Source organism: Tasmannia lanceolata, unplaced genomic scaffold (assembly GCF_043159265.1).
Source record: "Tasmannia lanceolata isolate RefF3 unplaced genomic scaffold, GAP_Taslan_0.1 ptg000024l, whole genome shotgun sequence".
Classification (NCBI taxonomy): domain Eukaryota; kingdom Viridiplantae; phylum Streptophyta; class Magnoliopsida; order Canellales; family Winteraceae; genus Tasmannia; species Tasmannia lanceolata.
In genome coordinates, this window is record NW_027518701.1 from 2,688,899 (window position 1) to 2,705,688 (window position 16,790).

At 38.7% G+C, this 16,790-nt stretch overlaps 2 protein-coding genes across 2 annotated transcripts; both read left to right on the forward strand.

Moving 5' to 3' along the window:
* Nucleotides 1-3,924: 3,924 nt before the first annotated feature.
* Nucleotides 3,925-6,266, forward strand: LOC143857240 (uncharacterized). The gene is made up of 3 exons (XM_077367659.1): nucleotides 3,925-5,293; nucleotides 5,393-5,825; nucleotides 5,955-6,266. The coding sequence occupies exons 1-2, from the start codon at nucleotides 3,963-3,965 to the stop codon at nucleotides 5,802-5,804; spliced, it is 1,743 nt and encodes a 580-aa protein (XP_077223774.1). The 5' UTR covers nucleotides 3,925-3,962; the 3' UTR covers nucleotides 5,805-5,825; nucleotides 5,955-6,266.
* A 6,377-nt stretch (nucleotides 6,267-12,643) lies between these two features.
* Nucleotides 12,644-13,138, forward strand: LOC143857431 (uncharacterized). Its single transcript, XM_077367856.1, has one exon. The coding sequence runs from the start codon at nucleotides 12,644-12,646 to the stop codon at nucleotides 13,136-13,138; it is 495 nt and encodes a 164-aa protein (XP_077223971.1).
* Nucleotides 13,139-16,790: the final 3,652 nt, after the last annotated feature.

A 16,790-nucleotide genomic window follows, 5' to 3' on the forward strand; every position in this document is an offset into this window, starting at 1 on the left:
AGATAAATCTCCCTTTCTTTCAGAATCAAGAATGTGAACCATTTAGGAAAAAAAAAAGGATAAATCCCTTCTCTCTCTCGCTCCCTACGTGCACTCTCCCCTTCTCTCTTTCTCTCCCTACGTGCGAGATCCTCCCTTTCTCGCTCTCCAAGCACGAAGCTGAGGCCGAAGAAGAGAGAAGAAGATGGAGGAGGGGGAGATGGATGAAGTCGTATTTTTTTCTTTTCAATTTTTTTAATGCCTGGAGTGAAATCTTTTATTTTTCGTTCTCTCCCTGCATGCAACTGACTGCTTACCACCCGAAGAAGACGAAGAAAAAAAAGTAGAAAATGAAGAGGAAATGCAATTTTCTTTTCTTTTCTTAATATTTGGACTAATTTTTTTATTTTATTTCTATTTCTATCCCTGCGGAAAATCCAGAAGAAGAAGAAAGAAGAAGAAAAAATAAAAGGATAGGAATGAATTTTGTTCGTTCTTTTTTTTTTCCTAAGATATACATTTTTTCCTATTTCTAATATTTTTTGGAAATATCGATGAAATAGAGCAACGACCGGAGGAAGAAAGAATAAGAGCGAAGAAAAAAAAGAAAAAAAAAGAAGGAACAAGCATTTTTTTTTATCAAGGTAAGTTACTTTGTGAATTGACTACGATAAATGCTTGCTAATTTCTGCGTTAAAGAGTTATGTTTACAATGATTACTTTCTTGCCTCAATGTTAAATGCTTGTTACTTTCAACTGTATTAAAGACTTAAGTATACATTGCTTACTTTCTTGCCTCATTATGTAAAGTTGTAAACATTTACTCGTAAAATCAAAATGTAAAACTGTTAGCACTTTATTCGAATATTATGCTTTCATCACTTACTATGTAATCATAAACATAAATTTGCAAACAGGAATTTGAATTTGCTTATGCTGGTTGGATTGAATCTGATTATATTGTTTGTATTTACTTAATTTTAGAATTGAGAAACATTGACAACATATCATTTTAATTTTTTTTAATTTTCACTAATTTTTCGCTTCATCCCATTCCTAGAGACCTCACTTGGCACATCCCGCTTTGCTTACCACTCTGACAACTTTGGACAGGAAAGGGAAGAGAATCGTGAATTCAACTACACCTTGAAAAAATAAATGTATAGAACACAGCAGGATGAGTCTAGTTTAGTAGTCATATCACTTGAGTTCCCCGACTCCAAGTTCTCATATTATTTCAAGGGGGTCCAACCATCCACTAGAATTTCGGAAACGATTTTCTAACTTGATGAAAACCTGCCTCTTACCCTTATTAGGACTGCCGACATGTGCTTGAATTGGCAATTCATTTCTTTTTTAATGGAATGTCCATGTACAATGTTCAATAAAGCCTGCTCCTTTCATTTCCCATCTCAAAAACAGGCACGTATTCAACTCTTTAGCCGCAATAAGAGTCGATCAATAACTCAAAAATGGAAGTCCATCTCCAGCAGAACTTGCTCTTTCAAATTGAAATGGGTACATCTAGGGGCGATGCCAGAATTTTTGCACAAGGGGGGCAAAAATTATAGTAATTTTTTTTCTCCAAACAAATGAAAGTAATATTATAGTTTCCAAAAAAAAACCCTCTATATATTCCATCACCAGCGGCGTAAACATCACTTCGGCTAAAATGCCCTTGGCTATATATTTCAATCTTGTTCCGGAGAACAAAACATATTCAAGTGAGGAATGATAGAATGAAGTGTGGCATACAAAAAACCAGCTACAAGGGCGCCTCAATTGGTCCAATCTTAAGAAAGTGAGAAAGTGGATCACTTTCTTAAGATTGAACCAATGGGGGCGCCCTTGGAGCTGGTTTTTGCAAGGGCGCCCTTCAGTCTATCATTCATCAAAGAGTGGAATGTTAAATTCTCTTGCAAACCGCACTGGTGGAACGGGACCAATGTGCATTTATAACTTGTATAAGTCAAAGAACAATAAATGGATTCGGTGACATTCACCAATGGGGCGCCCTTTCATCTGTTTTCTGCATTCGGTGACATTCACCAATAAAGGTATATTTGTTCTTTCCCAAAAAATTAAAGGGGGCAATTGCCCCCCTTCCCTTACAAGTGCCGTTGCCCCTGATTGTTTGCAAAAAATGGTAATAATAGTTTTAGAAATGATATAAGTAACAATTTCGTAAGAGGCCTTAATGACCCATTTTCTAATATATTAACTTAAATAATTTTATTTGTAGATAAGAACCTTTTTTGTGGCATCCAAAGAGGCCCTAAAACCATAGTTGCCAGGGTGAGAAGCGATGCAGGAAGCAAAAGCGGGAGGTGAGGAATTTAGAAAAGAGAAAATGCGGGAAGTGAAAAGCTCTAAAAAAGTTAAAGAGAAAATATGTGGGAAGCTTCAATGAAATTCCACACGAAGTGAATAAGAAACAGGGAAAGAGTAGAAATGTACTAGGTTAGAGAGGAAGGGTTAATATAGGTAAGAATTACAAGTGAAAAAAACTGAAGACTTCATGAATATTAGAATTACAAGTTTTATGAATTTTCAATTTCACATGTTTTATTGATGTATATTTAATGTCAAACTTTTGGAAAAAAGATCCACATAAGTTTCATTTGAAACTTAAGAAGAGTTTTTAAGTTTTAATTGCACTCTTTTCTTAAATTCGCCCATTCAACATCATCAAAAGGAGAAAATATTCTTTTAAGATGAAATAATTGCCTAAATAGGAAGCGTACTCTTAATTAAGAAAAAGCGGGAAAGACGTGGGCCCCTAAATTTCAGAATCGTGAACCGAAGCGAGTTTTTGGGGAAGTGAGCTTCCAATTCAATTTCTTTTAACTATGCCTATATATATGAGGACGAAGCATGAGTTTAAATGACTAAAAATCCTCACAGTTAGCCAAATTAGGTTACCATTTTGCAAGAAGCCATTGTGCTGCCCTCTTTTTCGGCAGAGATAAGCCACCTCATTGCTAAATCTGTCTTATTCATTTAATTCGTAGTGGCATTTCTCTCATGGAAAAAGAGGGGCGGCAAAGTTGATTTTGCAAAATTACTTAGGTAATAAAAGACATAATTATTTTCAGTAGATTTACCTAGCTGAAAACATCAACATCATTTGCTGTAAAATGATTAAATTAAAATCAGATAGCTGCCAATTCCAATTAAACTTCCATGTTCTCTCTTGTCTAGTAAAAAAAGGGTAGGTGTATGCCAGCATAGCCAAAGCACCAAAAACAGGGACTTGCTAGGCAATTTCTCAGAAAGTCATTTGGTGAATTAATTGAATAAGACAAAATCTGCTACCAGGTGGCTGTTCTTCCCTGAAAAACTGAGCCTCAAAATGGCTTTGTGCGAAATTGCCTAGCAAGTCCCCAAGAACATGTCTTTTCAACTCTACCGACAAAAGTAAAAGGGAAATCAAAGTTACAAACTAAAATCAATTAAAAGGGAAATCAAAGACTCAAAGTTAGCAATTGGGCTTATCATCTTATCCAATGCCCACAGGAAAATCCCATAACAGCTGTAAAAGAAGCCATGCAAAGTGCAACGTCAGAATAATCTAGTACTACTTTTTAACAGAGAGAGAGAGAGAGAGAGAGAGAGAGAGAGAGAGGCCGCCTTAAAACGGCTAGTCTAGAGGTTGTAAAGAGAACGTGGTTAACAATGGGAGACTTTTCTTGTGCTATGAATGAATTATTGCATGAAAAAGGGAAACATGCACTACTTTATTACTTTGCTTAGCAGGCAGACCGTGGCTGCTTGTGAATGCTAATTAAATATAACAAAAGTCAAATCCATCTAAAATATTTCACTTTCATCATAACCTGGGATTCCTATGCAAGTTCCCCCCCCCCCTCTTTTTGTTTTCACCAAGTAGGGTTAGGCAAGTAAGGAGGTAAATTAGTAGCTATATAAAGGGATGGGAGTGGCTGCTTAAGAGCATAACTAGAACCCATTTGGTAGTAGTAAAGATGGGTAGGAAAGGGAAGGAGGCCTCAAAGGCCACCTTCATTGCCACTCTTTTGGTGATTGTGATTTCACTCAACTTGCCTCTAGAGGCCACTGCAAATTACTATTACTCATCTCCACCACCACCACCCAAATCTCCTCCTCTACCTCCTCCCTACCACTACAAATCTCCTCCACCCCAACCACCCCAACCACCCCACCATGTATACAAATACAAATCCCCTCCACCCCCACCAACCCACCATGTCTACAAATACAAATCTCCACCACCCCCCCCACCCCACCATGTCTACAAATACAAATCTCCACCACCTCCACCACCCCATCATGTCTACAAGTACAAATCTCCCCCTCCCCCACCCCCACCACCCCACCATGTCTACAAGTACAAGTCTCCTCCACCCCCACCACGCCACCATGTCTACAAATACAAGTCTCCTCCACTCCCCCCACCCCATCATGTCTACAAATACAAGTCACCACCACCCCCACCACCCCATCATGTCTACAAGTACAAATCTCCTCCACCCCCACCACCCCACCATGTCTACAAGTACAAGTTTCCTCCACCGCCACCACCCCACCATGTCTACAAATACAAGTCTCCTCCACCTCCACCACCCCACCATGTCTACAAATACAAATCTCCACCCCCGCCACCACCCCACCACGTCTACAAGTACAAGTCTCCACCCCCACCCCCACCCCCACCCCACCACGTCTACAAATACAAATCTCCACCCCCGCCACCACCCCACCACGTCTACAAGTACAAGTCTCCACCCCCACCACCACCCCACCACGTCTACAAGTACAAGTCTCCACCCCCACCACCACCCCACCATGTCTACAAGTACAAATCTCCTCCTCCTCCAGCACCCCACCATGCACCAACCCACCATGTCTACAAGTACAAGTCCCCACCACCACCACGACCCCACAAAGTGTATCCACCCTACAAGTACAAGTCTCCACCTCCACCAACTTCGGTGTACAAGTACAAGTCCCCACCACCACCACCTCCGCATTCTCCTCCCCCACTACCACCCCACAAGGGGTATCCACCCTACAAATACGTCTCTCCACCTCCACCAACCCCAGTGTACAAATACAAGTCCCCACCACCACCACCTCCGCATTCTCCTCCCCCTCTACCACCCCACAAGGGGTATCCTCCCTACAAATACGTCTCTCCACCTCCACCAACCCCAGTGTACAAATACAAGTCCCCACCACCACCACCTCCGCATTCTCCTCCCCCACTACCACCCCACAAGGGATATCCTCCCTACAAATACTTCTCTCCACCTCCACCAACTCCAGTGTACAAGTACAACCCACCACCACCACCACCACATTCTCCTCCTCCACCACCACCCCACGAAGTCTACCCACCCTACAAGTACCATTCTCCACCCCCTCCACCCCCAGTCAAGTCCCCACCACCACCATCACCCCCTTACAAGTACATTTCTCCTCCTCCCCCACCCCACAATGAGAAGCCTCCTATCATGTTCTTGTCCCCACCACCCCCACCAACTCCAGTGTACAAGTACAAGTCACCACCACCACCACCACCACATTCTCCTCCTCCACCACCACCCCACGAAGTCTACCCACCCTACAAGTACCATTCTCCACCCCCTCCACCTCTAGTCAAGTCCCCACCACCACCATCACCCCCTTACAAGTACATTTCTCCTCCTCCCCCACCCCACAATGAGAAGCCTCCTATCATGTTCTTGTCCCCACCACCCCCACCAACTCCAATGTACAAGTACAAGTCACCACCTCCTCCTCCACCTGTCTACTATTACACTTCACCTCCTCCTCCTCACTACTAAGCAAGTGTCTTAGAGAAAAGGGTAAGTAAGCTTAATCTAATATTATCATCTGGGTATTAAAGGGCCTCTTTGAAGTTAAATATAATTATTTGCGACTAATGGTTATAAGAGAATATAGTATTGAATTTTGTAATGATGTTGTTATTGCAGTAGGAAGACGTTATATTTCATCCAAGATGGTTTTGTTAGGATGGAGAAATTAATCAAATAAAAGAAGAGAGCTGCAGATACTTTTCAAGGAACGAAGGAGACTCTCTGTGTGTTTATTCTTCTTGTTTGAGATGTTAATTAATGTGATAAAGGGAGGTGAAAAGAAGTTTCATTCTTCCTATATAATGTATTGTAGAATCCAACACCTGCTTTTGTTGGTCGATCACTCCGATATGTATCTATTCAGTTTCTAAGCTTTATAGCAATTGGAGTGGTTGATTAAAATAATGAATTTTGAAACCTTAGTGGTAATATGTCAGAAATGTTTCTTTTTTGTACGCTAATGCTTCAATCATTCAAAAACAAACAACTATCAACTTAATCTCACTCATATCTCTCGTCAATAGGCAATACTTGCCTGAGTCGACTCACTTTTACCTTGGTGTGACTTAACTCCCTTTTACCTTGGATCAGGTTCTTGTTTAAGTATAATTAAGTTGATCAGAACTCCTTTGACAAGCACGAGTGAATAACAAATTGACTCATCAATTATTGACTAGCCCGAGTTGATTCACTTTTTACAGTTGGCTGAGTTCTAGTTTGAGTCTGAGTTTGGGAATGACTTGAAATTTTCACCGTGTATTTTGTAAGCAATGTAGATAATGAAAACTCACTGAAATAGCCTCATTTTCATGGGGGAACATATGAGGCGCATAGTATAAAGTATAAGTGGGACGATTCTAAGCCTCCAATTTTTAGAGGTTTTATAGACTACCGTTGATTTTGTTTTTTGTCACTGCCCATTTAGAAGCCTCAAATTGGAGAAGTAGAATCATCCAATTTGAGTGCCTTTTGCTCCGTGGTCTATCCATAGTGAGGCCTAGGAAATAAATGGTCAGGATCATTAAGCAGATGGGCCCCACATTTACTTCGGGGCACTCATATTTTTCCTTGCACATCCATCCTATAAGGACCCTATTTACATTAAGTATCACTATTTTCATTAATGAAGAATTAGTACATTTCAAAGATCACAAAGAAGTGAATTTACAAATGCAATGAATTCCAAAGATAAAGTTTCCATCTCAGTCTTCAGATATCATATCTAGAGGAGAGTTGTCGTGAGAGACTTGGATGGCAACACATTGACTAATGGCTAGTTTGGATGTGCAATGAAAAAGATTTTTCATTGCAAACACAAATAGTTGTCGTGAGAGACTTGGCAGGCAGAGTACCGTGGGGGATCATTGGTCACAATCAATTCCATGGCCCACACAGAGATGTGCATATGCGCAATAAAGACCGTTGATCTTGTAGACAAAGAACTACAAAAAAACAACGCTATATCTTTTACTGGCGGAACCCTCTGAAGAATCAACGGTTCTGATCGAATAGACATGGCACCAGTGGGGACCATGAAATGTCTATTTGGAACGTTTTTAGCATTTTCCATAATATATGTTTTGCAAGAGAGAACTATTTCCTTTTTATTTGTTAAATTCACCATGCAAATTAACTCACACAATAAATATGTTCACATCACATAAGAAACATTTTATTAATGTGACCTAAAAAGAAGCATCCAAGGAGGGCATGGTCGAATGGGTCTAGTAGGGCCCATCCAATCTTAAAGTCAGTAATGTGCATGCCTTATCCTCCATGTTCGAAAAGACAGACTTTTCTTTTCAAATTCGCTTTTGCTAGACAAGAAAAGTATTTAAATAATAATTAGAACAATGAGAGGACTCCATTAAATCATGGTGGGGCTAACACAACTGTATATGCACGCCCACATTGATCAATCTCAACAATTCTTACCGGGAAATGATATTTTCCCCCCTTAGGATTTTTTCATCTCATCGAAGCCGTAAGCCGTCCAAGGTGGGACCTACCACAAGCAGGGGCGATGCCAGAAATTTTGCACAAGGGGGGCAAAAATTATAGTAATTTTTTTTCTATCTTGAAATTAAGATAGAAAAAAATTTCTATCTGAAATTTTGCACAAGGGAGCAAAAATTATAGTAAATTTTGCACAAGGGATATAAAAATGGTAACATTAAAATTTTAAACTTATTTTCTATCTTAGGGATGATTCGAAAGGGGGGTATATTTTTTTAAAAAGGGGGTAAGTATAAAAAAATATTAAAAAATAAAGGTATATTTGTTTTTCCAAAAAATTAAGGGGGGCAATTGTCCCCCTTCCCTTTCAAGTGTCATCGCCCCTGGGTACATCAAGGCAAATGCAAAGGGGAGGATAAATTGTCAAGAACATGTCAACTCCAATAACCAACAACTAGGGACACAACATGAAGACAACAACCCTAGTTAGGAACAGTACATCAAATCGAAGAAAGCCGATTAAAAACCTCCTATCTCTAGCCAAAGAGCTGGCTTCTGCATTTGATGCTTAGTGCATTCAAATACAGGAGACTTAGATATCTATATTTAATCTCCTCAAATTTATCTGCAAATCTCCATGAGAACATAGATCAAGTCTTTATCTATGCGAGTCTCCTTCGGCCAGCAAAACTCATGGTTCCTTGAAAGAGAGGAAAAGCCTTGAGTTAAGTAGATTCCTTTACCTGCACATCATCCGTTGGATTTCCGAAAATAAAAAAACAATTGGTTTCTAGTTGAATTATGTTCCATACTTCCATATGAGAAAACCTACTTCAACAAAACAAAAAAATATAGGCATGGTTAATGGTTAATGGTTCCATTGTCTCCCTTTAGAATAGTAACAGATACATCAAAAGAAAAAGAAAAGAGCATCTGGAATGATTGAGCTCAGCATAAACTCCACAAGACAGTAAGACACTAGTCCAAGCAATTCTCAATAGGTAATTGGTGATCAATACACCCTTTTCGACCAATGAATCCCCCCTCCCACCACCCACCGACCCACACACACTCAAAAAAAAAAATAATAATAATAAAATTTTTTGCCTCCTAATGCATATGATGAAAAAAGAACATCTAATATGAATAATTAATAATCACCTCAATGGGATTTGCTACCTTCTGATGACCTTGTTACCGATTATTTATCCACTTACAATATTTCAGGAGTCACCGACTACCAGAAATGGATGTTAGAAACACCACTAAGAGTTGAATTCCATCTCTTAAGTTGAATTCCATCCATTATTCAAAGAAAAAAAAAGAGTTGAATTCCTTGGCCTCATGATAGATTCTCGGTCTCAGTAGAATCTTTAACATAACATTAACAGGTCTTGAAGAAACTAATGTAACTATCTTTTCAAGATCTCCTATTATACCACGAATTCCCATTGGGCCACAACTACCAAAGCTAGACCCATAAAAATCTAATGTGATATATTGCGAAGGGCCTCCACCTAACAACCACTCTTACTATAGAGATCTGGCTATTTTCCAAAATTTTTTTTTTTTTTTTTGAGAATTTCTGGCTATTCACAAATATCCCATGATCTTTTCAGATCCAAGCAATTGATGCCATGAAAAACCTTGTTGATGATTTCCAAGATTCCTTAATAGGGACTACTGGTTCATGTGGAGTAAATACATTCATCCTCGTATACCTTTAGATCTCTCATCTTCACAGCTGCAAGATCCTTCTTTTTGCTATTATGGAAAAGGGAAGGCTTCCTATCAAGATTTTAACGAGCCTCTTTTGGTGTCCGTTCTGTCGAACTGTGAGCAAAGAGAAAGGATGCCTACAGTATCAATTTGATTAGATTTCATATTTCTGTGAGCTTCTCAGATGCTCTTCTATCCGAAGTACGTTTGTGTGCATGTGAATTGTTGTAATTGTAATAGTTTTGGAATAAAATGTTTGCTAAAGAAAGCACAAAAAATAAAAAATAAAAAATATTGAAACCGTGAAACAACCAGTTACTCCAAAAGCTTAAGCTATTGGAGAAGGCATTATTTAATCGTTTTATACTTTAACACTCCCCCTCACGTGTGGCCCCTCTTTTTAAGGTTGGCCTACACTTGGCACATGTGGCCCCTCTTTTTAGGTTTGGCCATTGCATGTGGATTTTTGTTATTGTAAATACCCAAAAATACCCTCCATTAAAATCTTGTCCCCCTTTATTAAAAATGGGCGTTTTTGTCCGTTTGAATTTGACTCAGATTAGGGATTCTTAATAAAGCCTATAAATATATCGTTTTGAGGCTAAAACAAACCCTAAACGTTTTGTTCCGCCTTAAAGAAAGAAATCAGAGAAAGAAGAAAAGAAGACAGAGGAGATCGCGATTTCGGAGTCGAAGCCGTGAATCAAGGTGAGATATATGTTGGTTTCACAGAACAATTGGATAAGAATTTAGGGATGAATTTAAAGATCCCTAATAAACTAAGAATTTAGTTATGGAACTTTAAGAATTGAGGGTTGATTCATGCCCTAAAATCTTAGATTAAATTATGATAAATAAATCTGAGATTTTTGGAGCATGAAATTGGATTAGATGGATTCCTCTCGTCGATATGAGTCCAACGAATCCAACCACGTGCGAATCGGAGTTAAAACGAAGAAGTTATGGCCTTTTGAAGTTTTCAGGACGAATATGGAATTTTTCCGAAAAACCCAGTCTGCGACCTTCGGACTTCCGAAGAAACCTTCGGACTTCCAAAGGGGACGTCCGAAGAAACCTTCGGACTTCCGAAGGGAGGCCAAAAGAATCGGTCCGAGGCCTTCGGACTTCCGAAGAAACCTTCGGACTTCCGAACCCTGAAAATGTGTAAAACTTTGAAGAATCATAACTTCTTCATCTCTTATCCGTTTTCGATGTTTATGTACTCTATGGACTCGGTAGAAGACGTAGTTTGTGATAAAAATAGATTCAGAAATGTTTGAAGACTCCATGATAATGGTAATTCTAAAAACACCCTTATTTGTTGTCTATGCCCTGGTCAGTTCGGAATATTGAAACATAATCAGATTTAAGGAAAGAACGAACGACATTGAGGTACGTAATAACGTACTACTTTGGGTAATTGTAAACCCTTTTCCCTTTGAATCAGTATTGACTTTGGAAAACTATATTGACACCTTTGAACTTTTGAATTAGCTTTGAAGTCTAACATGCCATTTTGTTTCACCTACTGCTACTTTAGAACCTTTGAAAGAACTGTATGAATATCTGTCTGGACTTTAGACCTTTGGGACCATCTTTTGAATTTTGAATCTTTAGTACTATACGAATATTTAGAAGTATCTGAACCCTGAACCTTTGAAGTAACTGCTCTGAACTTTGAATTCTTATAATAACTGCTCTGAACTCTGAACCTTTAGAATAACTGTTTTGAATTCTGAACCTTTGAAATAACTGTTCTGAACTCCGAACCGTTGAAATAACTGTTCTGAACTCCGAACCTTGGAAATAATTGTTGTGAATACATGTTCTGAACTTTGAACCTTTGACACTAGCAGTTTGAATACTTTGAACTATTGGAACCATTTGAATACTTTGAACTATCTGAATATGAACCTTGGATACCTTTTGAACACTTCTGTGGAGGCTTGGACTATTTCTGGACCCTGCCATATGGGGGTAAAATAATTGGCAATTCTGGACCCACCGTGAGGGTAGTACACTAGAACTTCTGGCCCGTCAGTGGGATAAAACGTTGGCCCTGTCGACTTGTATCTGAACTTTGAGGAACTAGTTCCAACACCGTGGACTGTCAGTGTATAAGCAATAACATGTCTTCTGAACCATGCCGATGACTCTGAAGTGTATATGAACTTTGACAACCTTTGAATATGAACCCTGAAAACCTTTGAACCTGGTCAGAACTCAGACTTTGAATTTGGCTTATTGCACCTTTAATTTAGAACCATATTTGACATGCACTTATAACTACTCTGTGCCTATTGATTTAGCTAAGACCTCAGAACTCAGCTTTGATTTTGACTATCTGACCCTATTGAGCCTTGGCATTCTTAGACTGTACTTAGAGTAGTGCTTTATTATGTACTGAGCTTTTCAGCTGACTGTGGTTATTTAATATTTTTCAGGTCTTGGCCCTCGTGAAGAAAACGAGGAACAGGACGCTTAGCCTTGGAACTGGACTATGGCTTGAAATTAGTTTAGTTATTTCAGATTCTTTAGGAAGTGAGTATTTGAATAAGATGTAAAGACCTTAATATTTATTTTGTTTTGACTATTGGGGAGAGATGAGATTTTGATTTGACTCTGATGGGTCTGCACTAATTGAGACTCTGATATATTTAGTTATGAATGCCAGGTTATTTATGTTATTGCTTGTAGCCTTGTACATTTGTGGGACTTGTCTTGCAGGTGTACGTCGCTGTCATGTTTTACGCCCAGGGTGGGGTTTGGGGCGTGACAGAAAGTGGTATCAAAGCTTAGGCTTTAGGTCCTAGGTAGAATCATTTGAACAAAGGACTTTGATTGTGAGAACTGGGGATTTAGATAAAGAGCAATTAGGAAGTACTTGATAGGTTTGTGTGTTTCAGAGACGCTTGATAACACATAAACCAGTTGCGTGATCAGGGCTCAATTATAAATTCAAATGCACCTGGGGACACTTGGGAAGCATGCGAGTTTGTGATTGGGCAAGAATCATGAAAAATATGTGTTGGATAGATATTGGCTCCAAATGAGAATTGTTTGTATTATTATAAGTATATAATTATGCTTTAGACAGTTTTCTGATTAAGCATTTTATTGGATTTAGGAATATGGCTAACAAAATTAGTAAGATGTGTCCTATTAGGACTGAAAACAGAGAAATGTTAGTGGATCTTATCTTTGCTGAGTTAACTGACTTCGATGTGATTTTGGGAATGGACTGGTTGTCAACCCATTATGCATTGGTAGATTGTAATAAGAAGGTAGTAAGTTTTGAAATTTCGGGAGAGGAAAATTTTTGTTTTGAAGGGAGTGGAGCTCACTCGACTCCTATAGTTTTGTCTGCAATGCAAGCTTGTCGATTTCTTAGACAAGGTTGTGAAGCTTTCTTGGCCTCAGTAGTTGAAGTTAATGATAATGATATGAAGATTGAGAACATCCCTATAGTTAGGGAGTTTACAGATGTGTTTCCTGAAGACCTTCTAGGTCTACCTTTGAATAGAGAAGTTAAATTTACTGTTGATCTAACTCCTAGAACGGCACCTATCTCTAAGGCCCCATATCATTTGGCACCTTTGGAAATGAAAGAATTGAAAAGTCAGTAAGAAGAATTGTTAGAGAAGGGTTTTGTGCGACCCAGTGTTTCACCATGGGGAGCACCAGTTTTGTTCGTTAAGAAGAAAGATGGAAGTATGCGATTATGTATAGATTACAGAGAATTGAACAAAGTTACTATAAAGAACAAATATCCGCTTCCGCGGATAGATGATTTGTTTGATCAATTGCAAGGGGCATGTGTGTTTTCCAAGATCGATCTTCGATCGGGTTATCATCAGCTTAGAATTAAATCAGAAGATGTACCGAAGACCGCCTTCCAAACTCGGTATGGCCATTATGAGTTTCTTGTTATGCCGTTTGGATTAACCAATGCCCCGGCAGCTTTTATGGACTTGATGAACAGGATATTCAGACCACTATTAGACCAGTTCGTGGTTGTGTTCATTGACGATGTTCTGATATATTCTAAAAGTCAGTATGACCATGAGCATCATTTGAGAGTTGTCTTAGAAACCTTAAGAAAAAAGAAGCTATATGGAAAACTGAAGAAATGTGAATTATGGCTCGACTCAATCTCCTTTTTGGGTCATGTTGTCTCTAAAGATGGTGTGTCTGTTGGCCCAAAGAAGATTGAGGCAGTAACATTATGGAACAGGCCGAATAATGTTCCTGAAATTCGTAGTTTTCTGGGATTGACAAGATCCTACCGCCGTTTTGTTCAGGACTTTTTGCGTTTGGCTGCCCCTTTGACCCGTTTGACACGATCATTGTGTGGGACCCGATCCCGCGAGAGGGGCGCGGCACATGACCCGCCTTCCTCTCTCTTGGTCTCTCGTACCCTCGCGAATGGCTTGTGCCGTTTTTTTATTACTATTGATTTAATTCATCTTTTCCGTGAACTTGAGATCACTAAAACAATATGAATTTCACGCAAAAGAGAATGACAGAGTCGCCACCTAGATAAGAGATCTAGGACCCATAATTGACCAGAAATCTAGATTTGTTACCTGATTACGAGAATGGAAGGTATGTGGAGTTACCACCACAGGCACCATTCTTGCCCGATAATCCGGTTTTCAATTCCAAAAGTTAACTCTCTTAAATTTCTTTTAGATGTCTCATTTAACTCTATATTAATGTGAGAACTATATGACATGCATCGTAAGATCTAATTTCAATGTATTTCCTAATTTGTATCTTGATTTTCTTAATTCGTTTCGATTCAATCTATGTGAAAGTTCTCATAAAATTCTAATTTGGGGAAAAGTCTTAAGTGATTTAATCAATTTTAATTTAAGGTTTTAAATGATGAAAGAAAATAAAAACTACCCTAAAAAGCCTCACTGATTGTGTGTGGGGCCGACTCGTGATTGGTATGCCATCAAGCATCAAAGCTGCCTACGTAGCCAAGCCTCACTGGGATCAGAGTCGACATAGTTCGGTGGCCTAACCTAAGCTACATGCCTAAGACATCTAGGACACCGATCTAGACTGGACTGACTGTTTTGACAGTTTAAGAGAGATTATTTAGTTCAAGTTGAGTAGATTTTTTTTATCCGATCTAAGATGCTATATGGCCCTATCTAATTACAAGACGCTCCCTAAACTAATGTAGGTGGGTCCTACGTCCTAGGTTAACTAGGCTTGTCCTACATGGAAAAGAGGGTTAACTAGTGAAACTAATCTAAAGGTCAATTGCTAATAATAGCAATCGGCCGTGATGAGGCTGAACTCCTAACTCTAGGACACTCTAAAACCTAGAACACAACGTGACGTAAGTGTTCCTAAAGCGGCTCTAAAGGTTCCTACGAGGAGGGACCGTGATCCAACGGTTTCAAGATTGACTTGAACATGGGTTTACCCAACCCAAAATTATTCGGTTAATGATTTTCAATTCTTTTAAGGGTTCCTAACTGTAGACACCCCAATTTTGCTACACTTTAAAACAGCAAAGGATTCGGTAGTTTGTCAAGTTTCAAGTCCGTATTCCACCCAGGATTAGGCATTTGTGCATTTTAGGGTAGATTTCGCCTCGTTGAAGGAATTCTGAAGTTGATTCGCGATCCTAAAAGTTTCTAGGGTGTTCCAATGGTATCTAGAAGATGAAAATTCAAGTTTCCAAGCAAGTGAAAAAACTTGTTATTTTTAGAATTTTCTGGGTTTTCCCTACTCTCACCAAATTCTTGCACCTCCGGGTAATTTGGTCTTTTCCTGTGTAATTCTTTTGATCCCCGAAAGGTGTCTGAGAGATTATGAATGATTTTCTGAATTTTGGAAAACCTGCTAAATTTAGAATTTCTCCAGGGTTTCGCTTAATTTGAAAATTCTGAGTGTTGAGGGCATTTTGGTTATTTTCAGGGGATACCAAATGATCATGTTTGATATTACTCACCGAAAGGACCCAACTTTAAAAGTTTCTATTTTTGAAGTTTGAGCACAAAGAGTTTCCATTTTTTTTATTTCTATTTTTTCCTTTAGGGGTGAAACAATTTGAGGATATTTTGGTCGCATTTGGATGTCTAATGATCAAATAGGGGCATTTTGGTCCGGAAAGTTATTTTTTTCAAAAAATGATGGTTTGATCACGTGTTAGGGGTGCACTATAAATATCATATGGGTTGGGTTCATCAATAAAATTTTGAATTTAAAGGATTTTATTGAATTTTCATTGAAAAAAACTCAAAATACATGTCATAAGGCCTATTGGGCTAAAGCCCACAAGGTGGGGTCTATGTGGACCCACCCATGTGGGTAGGCCACATAAGTGGGCGCCTTACATGAGGAGGCCACATGCAAAAACGTCCAACATGGGATGAGGTGGTTGGCGATATCATATTTGTTTTAAAAAAATAATAAAGAAATGAAGAGTTATAATTAGAAAGGGCTTCTATGGTCAGGTTACTAAAACTGCCATAACTTTTTACTTTTTTGTTTAATAAATTTAAAAATATACTTGTTTCGAACGTCTCGAAAAGATCTACAACTTTCTAGTTTATGACTTTTCCTGAATCAGCTTCTAAATGGGTCAAAAATGAGCTCAAATGTCAGACATCCCTTTTTGGGCGAAAATCATTCATAAAAGCTTGTTTCCTATGTGAGAAGACTTCTAGATTGATCTTGAAAGATCTCCGTTGTATAATTTAGCATTGCTTGGCTTGTAAGAAGTCAATGTTAGAAGTAAATACAATTTAGAAGGTAAGGGAAAAGCAAGCCATAGGTGAGAATTAGAAACTAACTAAAGGTAGGAGTCCTCACATTGGAAACTTCCAAATCCAATCTAACCCTAACTTTTTCTGTAAAAACAAAGCAAGCACAACTTTTGGCCTGGTTCTAGAAAATTCATCCCTCTCTCTCTTCCTCCTTGGAATTCATTCATCTTTTCAAGTGTGTTCATCTCTCTCTCAAGTGTTCTTCACAAAATGGGTTCTTGAACTTCTTCTTCTCCAAGGCATCATATAATCAAGGATTATTGGAGTGATCTTTGGATCTTTTTGAGTATATAAAAGGGTTGGACAAAGTGTATATCTCGGATCACCAACCCTAGAGACAAGGATCGCGATCAACGGTAAGGATCTCTCTTCTTTGTGAATTAGAACAAGCATGCTAGGGTTTTATTTTTGAAATATCAAATCAATGAGTTCTCTTTTGAAATTACAGTATGTTATAGTATAGATTAAAGGCTTTCAAAATTTAAAATTT

What these genes read in the sequence shown, in the direction of transcription:
- LOC143857431 (XM_077367856.1), top strand. Translation starts at nt 12,644, where the DNA reads ATGGCTAACAAAATTAGTAAGATGTGTCCTATTAGGACTGAAAACAGA.
- LOC143857240 (XM_077367659.1), top strand. Translation starts at nt 3,963, where the DNA reads ATGGGTAGGAAAGGGAAGGAGGCCTCAAAGGCCACCTTCATTGCCACT. An exon ending in CCAACTCCAGTGTACAAGTA is followed by an intron (nt 5,294 to 5,392) that starts CAACCCACCACC and finishes TCCACCCCCAGT; the next exon opens with CAAGTCCCCACCACCACCAT.